We start from the raw sequence: 20,035 nt of genomic DNA on the forward strand, positions 1-20,035 counted from the left end.
TACAGAACTGTTAGCTTGGACTTCCAGAAAATATTCTTTTTACATATTCACAGTGAATCATTCTTTTCTTGTATTGACAGAGGGTTTTCATTTTTATTCTGTTCACTGTAATGGTTGCTTTGCACTGTATTTCTGTCTGTACAATATATTAACTTCTGTGTTTCATAAAGAATGATACTTTGGTCACACCTCAGCATTCTCTTTTCACCAGAAGGTAGGCCCTTCAGTTTTTCTGGTCACCCTCAGCATCGCCATTTTGGCAGGGTGATGTTTATAACACAGTGCTTGATGGCTGGTGCTTCAGGTCTTCCTCGTCCATAGTACAGTTGCCCTGTGTGTCTTTTGAGGCTCGCCAAGAATTCAATGCATCCCAATGCCTTCCATCTTCAGTATATATGTGTGTGAACCTATTCGTTCCAGGTTATCACCCTTTGTGTTTGATGTCTCTCTCTCCTCATGATCTTCCTATTACCACGGGAAGGTAAGTCTGGGGTTTTCATCCGCTGCTCCTCCCTTCCTATACAGGGCTCTTGACATGAGTAATAGCACCTCTCACCTAATTGGACCAGCATTTGATTTCAAGGAGAGAACCTTTCTTTCAAGGGACAATGATGAGGGGCCTCTGACCTTTCTCTTTGGTTTCTGCTTTGCACAAAGCTTTGCTGTATGACAAGAAAGCATCAGGATGGTGTTACTGGTCTTTCTCTAGCATGCTTAAAAGTTTTATATACATTATTCTCATCCTTGAAGACTGCAAGTTCAGTGGTTTTTGTAGTCCACCTTTTGGGCCCTGGATATCAACTTCCTCCACTCACTCATCATTTCAAACTTCCTCCTGCAGCCCTTCATTTAAAGAGGTTTCTGAATGCAGAATTTTCTCAGTTTGCTCTCTCCCTCTCAGTGACGGACTTACTCTTGCACACAGCCGTAAATGTTGCACTGTACAATCATCAGTTTTATATAAAACTTGTTCATTATACATTGCATACAATAGATATCGTGGTGGTAGGTTTCTTTTTCCTAATATTAGTAGTTATGACTAGAACTATTGTCACTTTTTCATAAGTTGTATTTTAGCATAGATCTTTCACATTCACAATTAATCCCTGATCCCCTTTTCCTGCTGAGAGCAACCAGATTTGCTGAACAGCAGCACCAGTATGCAGTAAAAGTGCCCCGCTTAGAACTTCTCAGATCCAGCAGTCCTTTATTCCTCACATCACAGGACTGTGGAACAGTCTCCCTGAGGATGTAATGAAATTGAAACTTCAAAAGTTCAAGTCAAGATGTAATGCGTTACTACCTTAATACTATTCTTCTTGCATTTTAATAAATTTGTATCTACTTATTAATTTATTTTTTTTTAACAAGTGAGACCTCTTTCTGTTTCCCTTTACCTCCTCTTACTACTTCTTAATGAACACCATACTCTTTGGAAGCTTGAATTTCAAGTCAATGGCCCCTGTGGGCTTGTTCCATATGGATAGGGTTCATATTCCGAATAATAATAATATCCTGTAATACTAAAGTATGTAATGCACATACGAAAATGTATACAGTACACTTATGATGACCAGTCTACATCAATATCACTCAATAAACTGTTGGGGTGAAGCTGATATCAAGTAAAATTTGACAGCTTTCATTTTTGCTTACTACAAAGTGTCTGCTAGAAAATTTACAGTACAGTACAGCCTTACCAGCTAAGCAAAGAATGCCACTGTTAATACTCACAGACTACTAAATAATTTTTTCCTCACACACAAAAAAATTGGCAGTTGTTTTCCCTGGTCTTTTCCTGAATTAAATTGGAAAGTTTTTTCAACAGATCTAAAATTATGGAGATTTCTGACAAATGCCCTTGAAATACAAGTATACTGCCTCATGAAGTCATACAACTCAACTTCATTAAAATTTTGTGATGGGAGTTTTGTTAAGCTCCTGACTCCAAAGATGCTGTCTCCAGTAAATACTACTGACACAAAAAATGACTGCTCATATCATCTATGTGCATGCAATAAGAAATGTGGTAAAGGGCACAACTATATAAACTTACACAATTTGAATACATCAAGCAAACACTGTACTGTCTTTTATTTTTATACAATTCAGACAATGAGTTCTCAGGATGCAAGGCCTACCGATTAACATGGAGATTGTAATTCTTTATCAAAACAGTACATGAAACCTAGTTCTTCCAGACCATCTGGTCAGGTACTGAACCTTGTATACAATCAACTGAACTACCAAAATAATCTCAACTCTAAAGTTAAAACATATTGTACTTCAGTTGCCTATATACACAACAATACAGGAAGTGCTTAAAAACCTGGAGAATACTGATTAATTACGAATGAAACAGAAAGAAGTACAGTACAGCTTCTTTTAAGTCCCTGTACAGCATCTGTTCCAACTTGACATATAAAGCAGTTTGCATACATACCTGTCACCTGACACTGGAAATTTGTGGAGAACTATGGTACTTACATGATGCAGTGAAAGAATCAGAGCAAATTATTCTCTTTTCATATAGTGTATAATTTGTGTACAATGCCATACTCTATAAATTTACAAATTACCCAACACAATAATTATATGTTTCCCTGGAGTCTTATTATAACATTTATCTAAAAATAAATCTAATCCTTTGGGCCAGCCCTAGGAGAGCTGTTAATCAGCTCAGTGGTCTGGTTAAACTAAGATATACTTACTTTTATCTAAATTACAATGCTAATACATACCACTGGCTACAATTTTACATACAGTGTCACAGATAAGGAGACTATTTTCACCAAAAAATATTTTTCACAGCTCCCATACCCTACAGGAACAAACACATTTCGAAGGTTTCACGAGTGACAAAAAAACAAATCCCAAATGAAAAACAAGAAACTGAGTACTGTAACTAATATATTGCTTGTGAAAATGTATATCACAGTACTGTACCATAATAAAGATGTCCTCTGAAAGCATATCTTCAACATTTAAAAAGACTAACTAAATTGGGCACACAAAAGGCATTTGGGAAAGCATAATTTTTTCAATATTTTCAAGACAATTGAATTTAGGCACATAAAAAGCTTAACAAGTAATAAATAATAAAAAAAAAAAATAGCAAGTACTTAAAAACATGTTTTGTAAAACCACCAAGGCCATGTCACGCGATGTTTGACAAGGTTGAAAATTAAACAGTCTCGCAACCCTCACAGCAGAGCTCACAACCAAATGGTCTGATTAAACCATCTGTAAATACAGTCTTAAAAGGAGGAGGGATCCAGGCTAAAATGCTATACAAGGAGGAAAGAATTGAAGAAAATTACATTACAGAAAATAATCTTTTCATATCAAATACTATAGAAAAAGAGGAAAAGGACTACTGTACAGTACCTACAAAAGCTGGAGTGTTACAGGTATCTACCAAATATCAAGGAAATTATGGGTCATTCCTTTATCTCTTATTAAAATGATCTCTTAGTAACTGTATTGTTTCTTTATACAGTACACCATATTTGCCAGTAAATAGAATGCTTTTTCTTTCAAAAAAGGAATATAAGAAAAATTACCCTGCATCTAACAAGGTTGTATTACTGATCACAGGCCAATCCCTGAAAGTACAAACTTGATGTAGGCTATGCTCAGAGTTGAATGAATAGTGGTAACCCTATGGTAAACACAAATTGCTTCTTCTATAGTATCAATAATACATGACTAAAGTACTGAAAAAGCCAAAGGTAAAAATGCATAACAATGCCTCCAATTTTCCTTAATTTTTCTTCTCTATTACTGCATACTACTGTATTCTCTATGGTGTTTTTATATTTTATCATTTATTATTAGTGGCAAAACCACTATTTCATATACTGTATAACACTTACCCCTTAACCTACCAGACACTGTCCTTACATCTAATAATTACATGGGACCACAGTGGAAAATAGGAATAGGGAAATACAGGGATGGATCCTGACTTAACTGTCCCTAAATTAACATAGGGTGTCACATCCTACCTGACCTTGTGGGGATGGGGTGGGGAATAAGTCAGAGTAAAATACAGAAGGCACAATCTAACTTTACTTCCCTGATCTCACTTTCCCTAACCTAATCTAGGGCAGCGAGCCATTGCCCCCTAGATCTCCTCCCACCCCTTAACCTTAATTAAAAGTACAGCCTTGTAATTTACAAGGATGCATTCCCATCTTCCCTAGCCTACGCTATAGTGCCACATCCTATCTAGCTGAAAGCCATCCACCTCCTTGGACTCCTTCCACCTTTGCTAAATAGTGTGGCAATGGTGCTTACAGGGATACATCTTGAGACTTGTTGCAGTTGTTGTGAGCCATACTTAAAAAAAATGCACTCACACACATACACACACACACACATTCTTTGCCTGTACTATAAGATAATTGTTCAATAAATGTACATTTTTCTCAGTTCGGTTTTTCAGTGGTGTCCTCCTTTTCACTAGTTTGTGTAAAATAAAAATAACAAATTTTTAAAAACCATTTGTATTTTTCCTAGGTATAACAACCAGAGCCTTTTATACCGGAATATCTTTTGTCTTCTAGTTTTCTCAAAAGTAAGAACCCCTCCCTCTTTGATTGGTAACCAAACCATGCCCATCAAAATATGAGCAAAAACAAGTTTGTAACACACTCGATTGGGGAGAGGTTGAACATCAGTCTTTAACCCCAGTTGTGTTCCCTACCAAGAAACTTGATTGTTTAACCAGGGAATTGGTGCTCGTTAACTTCTAAGGGCGCCCTTCTCCTTTATTACTTCCGCCTCTGCGAAAAGAACCAAGACGTTCATGAATTTGGAGAAATGCCAAACTTGTTTGATGTACCAGAGAGGTGAAGACAACATCTTTAAGCAGAGCCTATAGATGTCTCAAAGGTGAGAGAGGTAACCCCTAATCTTAGCAGTGAAGAATAGCACCCTTGGCTACCCCACCTTCTTCCTCTCCTCCCTACCAGGCACTGCCAGAGAGATGGATAAAAAGACACAGCAAATCTCTATCTTACTGGAGGAAGAGGGCTAGGCTTTATCTCTGAATTACCATGACATGCAAAGCTTTACCAACCCTAGAAGTTTGGCAGAAGGGACCTTTAAACCCTATAGTTTAAAGGCAGTACTGATGATGTGAGAATCCCAAGATTTGTGACTCTCTGATCCACCACAATCCTCACACTACTCAGAAAAAATGTGGAGAAAAACTAACACCGAGCAGTTCCAAAGTGATAGGTGAATCATACGCAAACCTTTCTCCAAGAAAAAGACAAATCTATCTGTCCTACAGAGAACCAAGTTTGCCCAGTGGATGACACTTAGGAGTGCCAGGGAGGGCAGGACCCTACCCCGTGACACCAATTGTCTCCATAATTGCCATCTTGTACTAGACGAGATGCCTGACACAGCATAGACCATTAGTGTGATAACCATAGGTTAAACCATAAAATGGTCCAGGGAAACATCAGAGTAATGGTCTCCAACACAACCAATTCTACTGTGATGAATGTATGTACACCACTCTGACATAATCTCTAAAAAAAATGGGAGATCAGTAGACAGCCCTCAGGCTGGTTCACTCAGCACCAGAGGAGGTTTTTTTACAAAAACCTCCTCTGGTATGAAAGCAGTGGGAGAAGGAATTTGTATAATCCACTACATGCAAAGGGACTTCCTGACCCACATATAAGGTTATTAACCTCCTCCACAACACCACACGCTAACTGTGACTATAGTAACTGACCAAGGAAGCGCCTCTAGAGAATTCCCAGAAGTTAACTCCATACACGGGACTGGGGGCTAGTACAAAGCTGTTACCACTTCCCAAAGTTATTCCACTCATGAATGAGCTCAATAAACTCCTAAATTGTCTGTGATTGTCCAGCCAAGGATTGGTAAAGCAAGCTAACTTTCCCATCACCAGTACTAATCTGATCTATAAACTGGGCACGTGTCTAGCAAGAAGGTCACACAAACCCCTCTCTTTTAATATTTAATAAATGTTTCACTTTCAGTAAGCAGTGTTTAACATCCAAGTCAAAAAGGCCCATAGAAATATTAGGGAAACATTATAACATTCCTCAGTTACATGTCAGCCATATGCAATGTGGCAGACTGAGAAATCAAAATATCACATTTCCACTAGAATTATTTAAATTTTTAACTGTCGTTTGTTTCTTCATTAATATGGCAGACTGAGAAATCAAAATATCACATTTTCATTAGAACAATTTAAATATTTAACTGTTGTTTGTTTCTTCATTAATATGCAATCAAATATTTGCTTTTTCTGCATGTACTTTATCTCTGAGAGTTCATTCACTTTCTGTACTTTGCTGCTTCCTTTATACTATTTGTTGAAAATATTTGAAATTTTTATCGTACTTACTTGCTTTCAGTTCATATCTATTTGCATGCACAAAATCATGTGTACCTTTTTTTGGCAAAATTATCCTTGTTAAATATGGATGTCTTATGCAAAGATGCATTTTATATGCTGGCAAATATGGTACACTATGTTCAGTATTGTATAATGAAAAAAATTATATATTAAATCAAACAAATTTAATTCTACCTTACATGCTTCATCATGTGGCCAAGGTTTTTTTCACTGAGAAGTGTCTGCTCTTGATATCTGGTATTTTAATGCTGCTGCTTTGGATATTTCATCACATTATTTCACATCATAGTGGGGAGAAAAAATTTTACATCTTCGAACCACTTGATGCAAAATTATCTTCACATAAAGTATCTAATAAAATCATACAAATAAATTCTATTCAAAATACAAAAAATCTTATATAGTACAATGTCTATACATGCATGCTACATAAGATTTTGTTTGTCTAAAATAAAAAACATATTGGTAACTTTTAACTGTATGGCAATGAATTAGAGTACCATTATTGAAACCAGTGGTCAGCAATCAGTAATTAAAGAAATAAAAAGTGACCATTAATAATAATTTGGTGACTGGGAATTAAATGGCATTTTTCTTATTTTTGTTTGACATAAGTATGAATCTCAGCAATATTAACTGCCCCATAATTCAATTTCATATCTGCTATAGCTTATTCAACTGTTATTCAATGAATGAAACCCCCTTCCCCCAAGGCAATAATACTGTACAGTACTTGTTTTCTATGGGTCCCACAAATGGAACAACGAGAATGCTAGATGACAAAGTACATACATGTATTATGCAAAGTCATTCAAGTATGATTATCAAGTTATAAAACCCCCCAAAAACCAGTATCACGAAGTAAATTTTTTTCGCATTTGAGATGTAAACTAATGAAGTTCTACAAAAGTTAGCCAACCACTGATCTGATTCATGCTTACATGGATTACACGAGCTAGTTGATGTACCTACAGACTGTGATAGGAAGATCAAATAAAAAAAAGTGTATAACTAGATTCTAATGAAAGCTTCAGAACTAATTAGCAGCATTTCTAAGTAGTCTCTCTTGGAACAAGAGTGAATTCAGACCACGATGCAGTTAGTGACAAATCAGAAAAATACAAAAATACTTCAAAATCATACAATGCAGCAGCTACTATGGGAGAACAAATACACTAAGGATGACAAAAACAGCACATACACTTGGCAGGAGTGGATCCCTGAAGTCTGAGAGAGTTGAGGTTCAGGTTCAGATTGAGGAACGTAGGACGAGCTGTAAAACCAACCACAATAGATTAGCATCCCCTAAGGACAAACGAACCACAAACAATGTTTGTAAAAGGGCTGAGGTTCTCATTTGAGGAGTGGCACCTAATAAACTGTTAGTCATATTTAGTTTATGGAAAATAATTCAAGCACATGTGTTATTAAAACCTGAAAATAATTATCTATGAGTTAATAGTTGTGTCTATTACGTGTTTTATCACTCAAAAATCTAAATACAATTATAGTTTTGGTTAGTACCTAGTACACAGAAAAGATAGAGCCAAGGAAGCCAAGATTAACAGTATGATCGTAACCTGTGTCTATGTTAGAATATGTACAATAAGTTCCATTTGTAAATTTCAGATCATAAGCCCTAGTTGCTCATTTTCATACCAGGAAGATAGAGCACTCAACAATGGTACAAGGTTTGCAGTGCTAAAGGTACTTTGCAGGATCCCTTTGCCCCTCAACTATATTGCTTCTTGTCTCTTGGCTTCTCAGCCATTCCCCTTGATCTCTTTCCACGTATCTGCCCAACTTCTTTACCTTTACCTTGCTCCTATTTTCCACCCCTTATTTAACGACAGATCCTTCAGGCCAACCATACAGTTTATCCATATGACTTAACATTCTGGTTAGAGTGCATTTTAACATGGTTGCATATCCTCATGTACATATGCTTAACATACCCCGAAGAGTAAGCTACGACAGAAAATCAAAATTCTGATAGCACCTTACAATACAGGTGCTTTAGAAAAGCATATCTTCCTTTAATTTATTCAGATATAATTATAAATAAGTTTAACTGGACCACTGAGTCAGATTTCTAGACTGCCATACAGCTAGCATCAATGACCCATTCTTATATGAAGGGAGAAAATTGAAGCTGGAAATGGAGGAAGTAACACAGCCTAATGGAATGAGTGAGAGGAATTGAGGAAAACTAAAATACATAAAGCAAATATGTGCGGGCCCTAAGGGATGCCACAGTGAGCCTTTATGACATTACAGAAGGCATACTGTTGATAGTAACCGACTACAGGGAATGTCTTTTAAGTACCTATACTTTATTGAGGCTACTAAAAGTTCAGATTCCCATCCAAAAATATTCCCTGACAAACACAAGAAAACAAATCTGATCTTTTTACTGTATTTGCAGCTTCACAATACTAAAACAGAATTGCAAAGACATTTCCCAGAGTGAAAAGTTCTCCTGCTAAATGTATTTACTTCAAATTGCTCTCACATTTACAAATTAAAGTTATTAGCCACCTGAACAAATATTCCTAACCTACAAAAGTAAGGTAACCGAATCAACAACAACATTCCCACTTACAGCTCTTTGGTTTCCTGGTAAGATAATTACTAAGTCTGATTAATAATCTCTAATGTTGCTAAAAGCCCAAGGCAAAGACCCATACACCTCAGGAAAATTCAATTATCTTTTTGACAAAGCTATCTTTTCAAAGTTACGAAGTTTTGAGGCATAAAATAGAGATTCAAATTACTACAAATTACAATTACAGAAAAAATACTGGTATTCACTGATATATAAGCTACAGGATGGTTCAGAAAAACAGCATGTGACTGCTAATTACTGTATGTTTGTTGAGAGATGAATGAGGTTGAAAATTAATCTGAAAACATACAATCAAAATATGAATGATAAAACAAGACTTCAGTTTTCATCTACATTGTAAGTGTGCTATCCTGATCTATGAAAACTGAATGACCACCTAATATTGTGTACTGTACTGCAAATAAACCTTAATAGTAAATGACTTAAAGTAAAGAACAGTAAAAATTCATGATACATTGACAATTAATAATACCCAGACCAGCTTTAACTAAAATCCTTCATGCTCAAGACATTCAGTTTCATCTGAGCTTTGTACACCACTGCATTTCAATCTGTCATCACTTCCATATTTAGATAAATAATGCATTAACCAGACAGACAATTTCAATATAATTAAAAGGAATTAATAACATTCAGTATACCAGCCATTCTGCATAAATTAAAGCTGGGATACACACATTCAGATCACCCATCTTCAAGTAGACTTACACTCAGTTTTCTATAAATTTAATGTACTGTTGTTTACAATAACCAATGTACCAGAAAAATGTACAAACTGACAATACTTCTTACACCAACACATTCAAGTCCATGACAAGCAGGATTCTAGTCTCCTCTGAAATCTGGATATTAAGAGCAAGTACCTCTTTATAAACAGCCGGGAAAGGGAACAACAAACAAACCGTGATTTAACACTCAGAGGAAATTCATCAAGTTAACTGTGAGACATCTATTATACTGAATGATGGTTACAGTCAATGGTAATTTCATAGGCAGGCTTCCGTAAGAATTCTGCTTCTAAATTTTTTTTACCAAAAATTTTTCAAGTAATTTCTGTTTGCACCAAAAATCATACAAATTTCTAAACTCCTACCTTAAATTGAAAAATTTATCTTTGATAACTTTAAAATAGCCGATTGATTTGAGTCAACTACACTAAAGCAGAAAATGCCCATCATGAAATTCCATAAAATTATAGTATAGGCTAAGTCATGGAAAGTTGACAGAGACTCCTAACACTGAAATTCAGATACAAAGACTTTTTAAAAGTCTGCTACAACAGCAGCAAACACATTACCCTGCTGTAAAATATCAGATATCACAATACTAATAAAATATACACAAGCCTTTTCTAAAATAGCTTTGCTTTTTTCATTGATATTTACCTTTTTATAAACAGATTTTCATACTACTTGGTCCTATGCAGACTTTATTTGCACTATACAGTATTTTGTACCTCTTCACATAAAGCTATCATCAATGCACACTTCACAGAAAGGCTTTCATTGTTGAGATGTATTCTTTATAGTTTGTATTAAAATAACCTAGAAAGCTTCATAATTTAACCACATAAATGACTACAATACTTTAGTTTTAAATCTGCAGCATGAAATAGGAACATTAATTAACAACCATCATGAATACCTAACTTCAGTACTGTATTTGAGGGTATATTAGAAGCATAGGCATATAACATTTCACCGTTTCTGCTGAGAATATTAAAAAATTAGAATGCAGTTAAGCATTAATATAGTATACCCACATAATTCAATAAAATGAAGTACAAAGGGAAAGAAAAAACAAAATATTAAAGAAAGAAATGTGATAACTGTAATTACATTTATCAAAGAAAACTATGTATTAAGTCCAATTGCAAATAAGATTAAAACAGACGAGGAAATCCTAAGTGAATGCACGCATAGACTCAGTACCAGGTAGTATGTTAAGCTTTAATGGAGCATTCAAATTCATAGATGCAGTTCTCCAATATCTTGCTTTTACTCTTCTCTCCTCCTCATTTACTCTGACTTTGAAAAGCTAACAAGGGGCGGAGGCATGTAGCAGGGAAGGCTGAGAGTTTTGCCTACTTAACCCACTACATGATTCTTAAGTTTACAGTTGTATGCATTCAGGATGTCCTGAATACAGTACATACAACTATGACTATTTTCATCTTGAATGTAATATAAGTAATTAAATGTTCTTCTATCTCCTTTCCAAAAATTTTTATTCTCCCCTATCCTTTTTTTCTTCTTCTTACATTAGTTAATGCAAGAGACTTTTGTTTGATGTGGCTACCACATCATGTCTAGATTTCAGTATTTTTTTAATGACTTTATAAGTTTCCATGTATTCTTCTACACCAGAGTCCTTTACTATTTAGTACACTCACATATTGTGGAAAATTCTTACTCTATTCCATAGCGTATTTCAAGGAGGTTGCACAATCCATGAAGTATACTTCTTTAATCACTTCTGTATTCTTTGTATTTAATAGCATAGTCTTTGGTCTTTTAATTTTAGTAATAGTGCTAATATATTAATAATAAATACATAGTCTCAGCATACTGTATATGTGTACTATTACTGAGCTGGAATAAGTAAAATACTTTACTAATAATCTTTGGTAGCATGGGTAAATGTTAAATTGTGGGAGGGATTCTTCCTCATATACAAGATTACTAATAATCTTTGGTAGCATAGGTAGATGTTATATTGTGGGAGGGATTCTTCCTCATATACAATATGTCTCCTAAAGAACAATAAATGCAGAAACTTGTACATTTTCTAAAGATACTTCTTGCTTCCTTTTGGTTGCAGTAAATCAACATTCAAAATGTAAGAAATGTTCAAGCACTGATGATAAATAGAACTGCTTTTCAGCTCACTATCCAAATTTTATTTTTATAAATAAATGTATCACAAGTAAGATTGCATTAGGCAGATGGTCAATGACTTATGACCAATCATTTACGGCATTCAATGAACCACAGTAAAGAATATGGTTAAAATTTTTGCATTTCTCCAGCATTTCAAAGCTGAGGGAAAAAAATATGATAGCCTGGGAAACAAAATTTCAACGGAAATATATGATTCTTGTATAACACAGAAAACCAATGTTATACAACCTAAGCATACCTGAATACAACTTCATACAAAAAGTAAAATGTCAAACACTCTCTGCATGACTAATAACACGAACTGAATGGTAAATTATGAAGCAAAACAGTGTCCCTAAAAGAAAATAATCTCTATCTCCGTAAAAATTACAATATTAGAAAAACAATATGCTACATAGTTCAAAGAAGTTCTATCCATTATTTATTACAAAAGCCATTTTGGTATGAAAGTATAAGCTATATATTAAGATTTAGTCATCTAATGATTCCTTCATGGTGACTGAATGGGATCAGTTTCAACATAGACATCAGGCAGCAAACATCAACATGCATAAAAGCAATTCCTTAATGTTTTCCATTGTTTCTGTGCATTTTTTTACAACATCGCCTTTGACTTGGTTGACATTAATTGGTGGTTAGCAAATCTTAGGGGTGCATAACTTCAGGGATCATTTGGGATTCTTCCATTAACTATATAGCATTTTGGGGGATATCCTTACTATAATTCCCTAGCCTAGACCTACATCAAAGAAATCAACTTTCCATGACTTTCCTAGCAAGGTACACTATGCAGTAATCAGCAACTGGAGCAGTGGAACATCTGTGTGGATCAAGCTGGTGGGTGCAGAGGAGAAAGAGAGAGCTCGTGAAGGTCAGAACATTCAAGATCGTACCATGTTTGAACCCTTGAGAGCACCAAATGTAAAAATAAGAACTCTTTCAGTATTTAATAATCCACTTCTACTGAATGTCTAATTCCTGGACTTCAAATGACAGACTCTTTAATTTGCAATAGATATTCATTTTATTGAAAAGTCTTTATGTATTCAAAGATGACAAACTAGATTAGAAAAAAGAGAAAGACAAAGCAAAAAGCCATACCCCAAGCATAAATATACCCAATGCAACTTAGAAATAAGCACTCCACCTGAAAATTATTAATCATGTTAGTTGTGTATTAGAGAAAAAAATATATCCTTCAAAATACCAAACACTTACACAATCCAAAAGGTCTTTCACTTGGGCCTGGCAGGGAATAACGATGCTTATTTTTCTCTGAATGGTGTGAACTTTGTGTGGGTGTAGATATAAGTTGAGCATTTAGGTCCATCACACTACCTGAACGCGTGACACTGTCTAAGCCACCATCCAGACTTCCAAACAACTGCAAATGGCCATTAAAAGAAATTAAGTTAAATAACTGAAAGGGAGTATTTCCTAAGTGCATAATTCCTTAACCGATATAAAACCTACACAAATGGAGGTAATACTGTAGTCTGCTTTGTCTTTGTATTGTGAACATCTAAAACTCAAGTTTAATATTCTCTACTGTAAGCTCTCACTTTTACTTTTAGTGCTGAATATCAATTGTAAAATATAATACTAACGCATACCGGTTATAAATTAAGAACCACACCTATAAAATTTAAGGGCAAGAATAAATTCACAGTACTTATAAAACTAATGAGAAAAGTCTGAATACACAGGAACCTGTTATATGAATACCTGCAGTTTATCTTAAAAAAATATGCTAAAATCCTGCCGTGGTTTTCATTTGACTCATCATAAATCACATGAATCTCCCTGTGAAACTGAGGTTCTTCTCAAATGAGTACATATTAGATGGGCTAACCTCACCTTTGGAATGTATTTGAAAGTTGAAAATAATGCATTTAAGAAGTTTAGTCACTACAACTGCTATGGCAATTACTATTAAGACTTTTAAATGTTATGGCTGCTAAACAGTGTGTTTTCAGCAATACAAGAGGAAAAATTAAAGAAGTCACAACATATTTTCAGCAAATTAAACATCTACAGATCACATATCAGCAGACCATGCATTGTTCATTAATATCCAATAAGCATACCAAATAAATCTTTCAAACTATTAACTGTGCCATAACATTTTGTACAGTTGAACAAGGTATGTACCACTTAATTAAACAACAAAAGCTGTGATGAAAGATTAGTGAAGAACCCGGAAACAATTCACAGTATTCTTTAGAGACATGGGCATCTTTAGGGGTCATGAGTGATATCCAAACACATGAATATCTCAGCTTTCTAAATTGCTGTGAGCTTAGGTAGCCTTTGTTTTTTTCATTTCTCTGCAACTGGAAAAGTATATTTCATTAAGAGATTTTGGCAAGATATTCCCACCTGCCAAAAAAATAATCTGCACTGATGCAATACATAATGAGGAGAAAAGCTTGAAAAGCAAGAATACAATAACTTCATATATTCCCATATCTCGATAACAATAAAATGAACACAACGTCCATGAAGAGATTGTTGCATATGAACAAAGAGCAATGACATATCAACAAAACATTCTAAATGTACACTGAACATCAACTGTGATTCACTAATAAGCGTAAAGGTGAGAGCTTACTGTATGTGAACATATCTTTGTATCTTTATGACAATCTACCTTATGTGTAATATATAACTTCATACTGTACTTTATCTTTGGTAATATGGACAATTTTGAAGAATATTAAAGTACTATATATATATATATATATACTAATCAGTCTTATAGTTTCCTTTAAAGTTACATTTTTCTTACACAAACAATAAAATACCAGTTAACTGTACTTTAGTTTCCACAGAAAGCCCAGGATTTTACTTACTGGAACTCTGAAAAACTTCAAAACAGAACATCCAAATTTTCATTGTTGTTTTCCCCAGGTGATATTAACCTTACTGTACCTGGCCAGGTAAAATAGCATATGGAAAATGCAACTACAGACAAAGCAGCATCCATCAATATTGGAACAGTCATTACCGTAAGCAATTATATCAACTCAATTCACTGATAAGTAACGATACAAATCATTAACTGTAAGCACATCTAAACACACAAATAATGTTACGGCAATTAAAGACAAAATATGTTAACATAAAATATAAAAGGCAACTTGTAAAAATTTATCTTGTGTCAATGTCTCCCTAATATTAACACAGTATAGTACTTTACATAATTTTCCAGACATCACCAAACATTAAGCATTACATAAAGATATTTGACAACACATTATTTTACAGTTTCACATACAGTTTTTATACTTGTGCAATATTAGTTAATAACTTTACACTGCACGGACTTTGCACATTCTTACAGTATAGTAATCCTATTCTTACCACAAGAGAATGTCATATAATACACAAGTACAAGTAGCTAATACAAAATTCTTGAATCAATCATCAAAAAAAGTATAGAATTTCTGAAAGTTTATGTTCTATTCTTTAAAATATTTTATATTTTCCAAGCATTCCAGCAGTATCAGCATTTTTTATTCAACTTACGTATATTAACTCCAACAAGTGCATCTTTTGATGTTAAGGGTAATCAAGCATTCCTTTACTGAACCATGTGTGTATGTGTGTGTGTTTTTCTTGTCGACGAAAGAAACCTTCTGTTACTAAGTGGTGAGTAAGTGTTGAAGGTTTATATTTTGAAGATAATAAAATCCTAATTCCTAATGCTATCTGTTTCAGGCTCTTCTGCTTCAAGAATTCTTTCCCAAAATGTCAAATCAGTTTTCTAGGAGCAGAATTTTCATTTTTCCAGTAATTAACTCCTTAACTAATACATCCCTATGTTAGCTTTGTTAGAAACTGTTAGCTTGCATGTCCTGTAACTTAAGGTATGACTGATCTGAAAAGATTAAGCGCATCTACATGACTGAATGCTCTAGTGCTGGTGAAAAGGAAGCCAACTTGATGAATCTGCAGTCTCATTTGCCTTTTTGGAAAAGCATGTGAAGGTGCATGTGGCTGTAATGGTTGCAGACAACAATTTACCCAGAAATCTTCATGAATTTGTTTTTGTTACATTTCACAACAGCTGCTCTAATAAGTAAACATGTAAATTACATAACCAATATCTGAAATTGATGATACTGTAATGCAATAAGTTACTCGAGGATGCTTTCGCAGTTACTGGGTATAGTCTACCCAGAAACAAACAAATCAGTCTGAGAATAACAATATTATTTCTCTAGTTTGGGAGTGTGTGAAGTAACAATCATAACCTAATAAATCTTAAATCTCCTGACATTGGTCAACTATGAGTAAAAAGTTGTTACTACTGTAAACTACACCAAGTCTTAATTTTTTATTCTACTACTGGAAATGATAAAAAGTTGCAATGCAATAATACTAGTCTCAACTTATGTGAGTAAAATCTTTTAAACTGGTCCTTCAAAGTGAATCATTACAGTGACAACATCCAACCTCTTTCAGTCAGTTTTTCCCTCTGGACAGGCGTAAAATACTTGGATAAGCATAACATTGCCTGAGGGGATGGCACCAAAAAATTTCAATTAGTGCTCAAACAAGTCATCAGCTGGTATCTTCTAATTATATATATATATATATATATATATATATATATATATATATATATATATATATATATATATATATATATAATATAATCAAGAATCCTTTTGGCATTCAGTTACTTTAAGCAATATGTAATCACAAATTTCCAGCTTAATATGATGGCTATTTATCTTCAGGTACTGTATAGGCAACACATGTAAACTTAAATGTCATGATGGAAAAGAAACTGAATACATTTGAAACTATACTGAGAAACATTAAAGTTTACAATGCAATAACCACTGCACTGTAATCAGTACTAATGACACTGTATAGCTACTCCCTTCAGTCCCTTACCACTTACTAAGCTCTACAACTTCTTGAACTTTTCTTTACTCCAATTTTCACTTCTCACCCAAGAACAAACCCTATATTCAAGGCCTATGAGTGTGTCAATGAGACTTACTTGTCATGTTGCTATCTTATCGTTAGGTGCAAAGCTCGCATTACCATCAAAAGGCTATCCACATACATTACATTAATATGAGATGTAAACTTCTGTCTGATACTTCATATTTATATAAGAGATAGGAATTGCAACAATGTCTGCATAATACAAGCTCTGAGAAAGTTAGACTTTGTAATTGAGGACAGTACAGTATGATTCACTGTAACACTGAGAGGGTGTGAATTAAATTACATACTTTTCACGGAGTTTCTGCTGACATTCATGATAGTATTCTAATTTCATATCTACGATAGTTCTCACCATTACCCTTGCAGTAAGAAAAAATTGCTATATTGTGAGATTTTGCTTGTCACGTCAGTGGCTGAGAAGTGTTTCATTATTCAATGCAACATTATCAACAAATACTAGTCTTGCATTTGATGACATCATCACTAGTGCACAAACACTTAAAATCTGTGAATTCCTAGTAAACAGGGTGCACAATACCACTGAAAACAAAAAATACCTTAGATTCAAAATGTCAATAGTATTGATTCTTCCTGTAGCTGCAATCAACTGATGAAATTCAAAGAAACACTGACACATGATAGTCCAAAAATGTAAATGAATAAAATGTGTAACTTTCATGTAGAAAAATGTGAATCTCAGCCATATACATATCCAAATGTCTCCTGTTCTTTCTAGGGATTTGGAGTATACACTACAAAGACCATGCTACTGCCATGTGTATTGCTAAATTATCATAATCGTTTCTTATAATAAAGGAAGTCTTGGTATTTTAGTTCAATGTGCAACACCTAACTTAGTCTAAATGAATATCATCATGCAGTAAGCAGGGAATGATTCAATATATCATGCAGGTAAAAGCTTCAGTGATGTTGCATTGCATAACCTAGCTATTACTGAATGCCCCACAGTAACGTTAATACAGAGGGTAGTACCTAACAACAACCAAGGCACTTATATATTCTAGTTTTCTATAGTCATCTATAGAAAATTCTAATTCATTGGTCTAATTCCTTTATAACAATAACTACCTTTTCCATAAACATCAAAATATTCAGACTAATACATTACAATACAATAATCACAATCTGATTGTTATCTGTAAAGTCAATGTGTTATTCAGTGACCAAAACATAAGGGAAAGTACAGTATAATGTATTAGTAATGTTTGAAATACTGTATTTTCCTTGAGCATTTTAAGAAACATCACTGTATTTTCTCTGATCATACCCTAAATGTTCTGATTGAAAGGTCTTACAAGTGTCTGACTGAAAAAGAGCATACCTATGCACTAGGGGTGTGTATGAATAGCTTTTCACAGTTAAATTATATTGATAATTCACTATGATTAAACTGAAAATTTATCCAGAATATTGGGGAAATGTTTTTAAAATCTAGAATTTGGGCATTACCATACAGCATTGAAATGATTACAAAGTAAATGTTATAAATTGAGGCACAAAATCAAAAACAGCCTGTCTGAATTCTGTAAACATTATGCTTTATGTTCTGACAAGCTCAAATATGCTTAATGAAAAGCCTGAATATATTAAAATTTGGACAGTAACAACAATGACACATGTATGATCCAAGTGGTTAGTAATTTGCAACATTTTGAGAAACATATATGCAGGAACTACATACATGTGATATGGAAAATTTTTTTGTACTGCAGCTCTCCTAAAGTTTACATTGTACTCATAAGTGTGGAGAAAATGTATTTTACAACATCAAACTCAACAACATGCATGCCCATCCCGTAAAAGGCATACGTCACAGTGTTACAAAACTACCTAGATAATTCTATAACAATTCTTTCATGTTTAAGCTTATTGATAATCACACTGTGTAAAGAAAAGAAAACCACAGAGTAAATTTAAAGCATATAAAAAACCTTTGAATATATACAGCAAATTAAAATAATCCACTTTGTAAATTACCAGATCCTTTACATACATTAAAACAAAATATTCCATTTAATATCTAATAATCTTGAAAAGAAAGGTAAGATAAAAGTTATAAAACCATACTCAGTCTTTTCAGATATTTTTCAAAATCCTCTGCTACCAATAAAATGATAAATACCCTTTTGAGATGTAAAAAGTTATAACACTGTAGACTTGAAAATGGTTTGTATTTCACACAAAAATAGTTTTCAGTGATTTTTTTTTCAAGTAGAAAAACTATTATTACAAACTTGAAAAGTAAGAATACAGTGGAAGTATCAATAAGCAAATAATCTAATAATGCATCTAACTTTTCAAAAAGTTCCTATTCTTGCTACGTAATTTAAAGTCTGTCACACATACAACTTTCTATTCAAATATGGCAATCTATTTATAAAACCTAATTAATTGATAAACCATGGAATTTACACTACCTATTATTGCTAATTCTGTATAACTAAGTCAGCTAACATGATGACAGAGTGAAAATTGTGAAAATGGGCATTCACTTCATAAACTGTCTTAACACAACATTCTTATTACCAAATATAAAATAAGTATATTGCATATTTTTGCATAACCTTCTGCACATCACAACTATTTGTCAAATAATTAATGTAAAATTACAAAATTAAAGTCCTTGCAAACTTTTTATGATAATTGGTTGCAACGCTATTGCAAATTCTGCTCCTGTGCTTCCTTAGTAAGATGGTCACAAAGGCAACTGATACTTATGATTGGAGGCTACCTCTTCAATGAAATTACATAAGTACAGTATTCATTTTAAGATAAAATATAACAAATGCCTCCAAACATAAATAATACACTTCTTGACTTCATTAAAATATTCCTACAAATGTAAAGTTGTGGATCCACAAAGAAATATGACAACAAAACCTGAAGAGAATTAAATGCCTTTTTCATTAATGATAGGAAACATCAATAGTAGACTATGTAAACTGTGTATACCCAAATACCATATGTGAAAAAATAGCTGTCTATTTATAACGCAAACAGAAAAATGAAAAAGGCTTAGGAAAAAAAAGTATAAAAATGGAGAGAAAGTAATTAGTATGCAGTTATAGAAGGAAAGGCAATCATAAGACAATCTATGAGAAAAAGCTTATTGAA

General features: G+C 33.8%; 1 protein-coding gene across 11 annotated transcripts in view; it reads right to left on the bottom strand.

Annotated features, from left to right (window-relative positions):
- Khc-73 (Kinesin heavy chain 73) overlaps positions 1 to 20,035 on the bottom strand; it is a 559,564-nt gene that overhangs the window by 33,363 nt on the left and 506,166 nt on the right. For 8 of the 11 annotated variants that reach the window (XM_067082029.1, XM_067082027.1, XM_067082025.1 and 5 more), the window contains 2 exons: positions 13,154 to 13,319; positions 7,611 to 7,682 (listed from right to left, as the gene is read on the bottom strand). In XM_067082029.1, the coding sequence (XP_066938130.1) occupies positions 7,611 to 7,682; positions 13,154 to 13,319 (238 nt within the window). The remainder of the gene's footprint in view (positions 1 to 7,610; positions 7,683 to 13,153; positions 13,320 to 20,035) is intronic. The other 3 variants (XM_067082031.1, XM_067082030.1, XM_067082023.1) reach the window with 1 other exon arrangement.

The sequence above is a fragment of the Macrobrachium rosenbergii genome, chromosome 37, assembly GCF_040412425.1.
Source record: "Macrobrachium rosenbergii isolate ZJJX-2024 chromosome 37, ASM4041242v1, whole genome shotgun sequence".
In the NCBI taxonomy this organism is placed as follows: Eukaryota; Metazoa; Arthropoda; class Malacostraca; order Decapoda; family Palaemonidae; genus Macrobrachium; species Macrobrachium rosenbergii.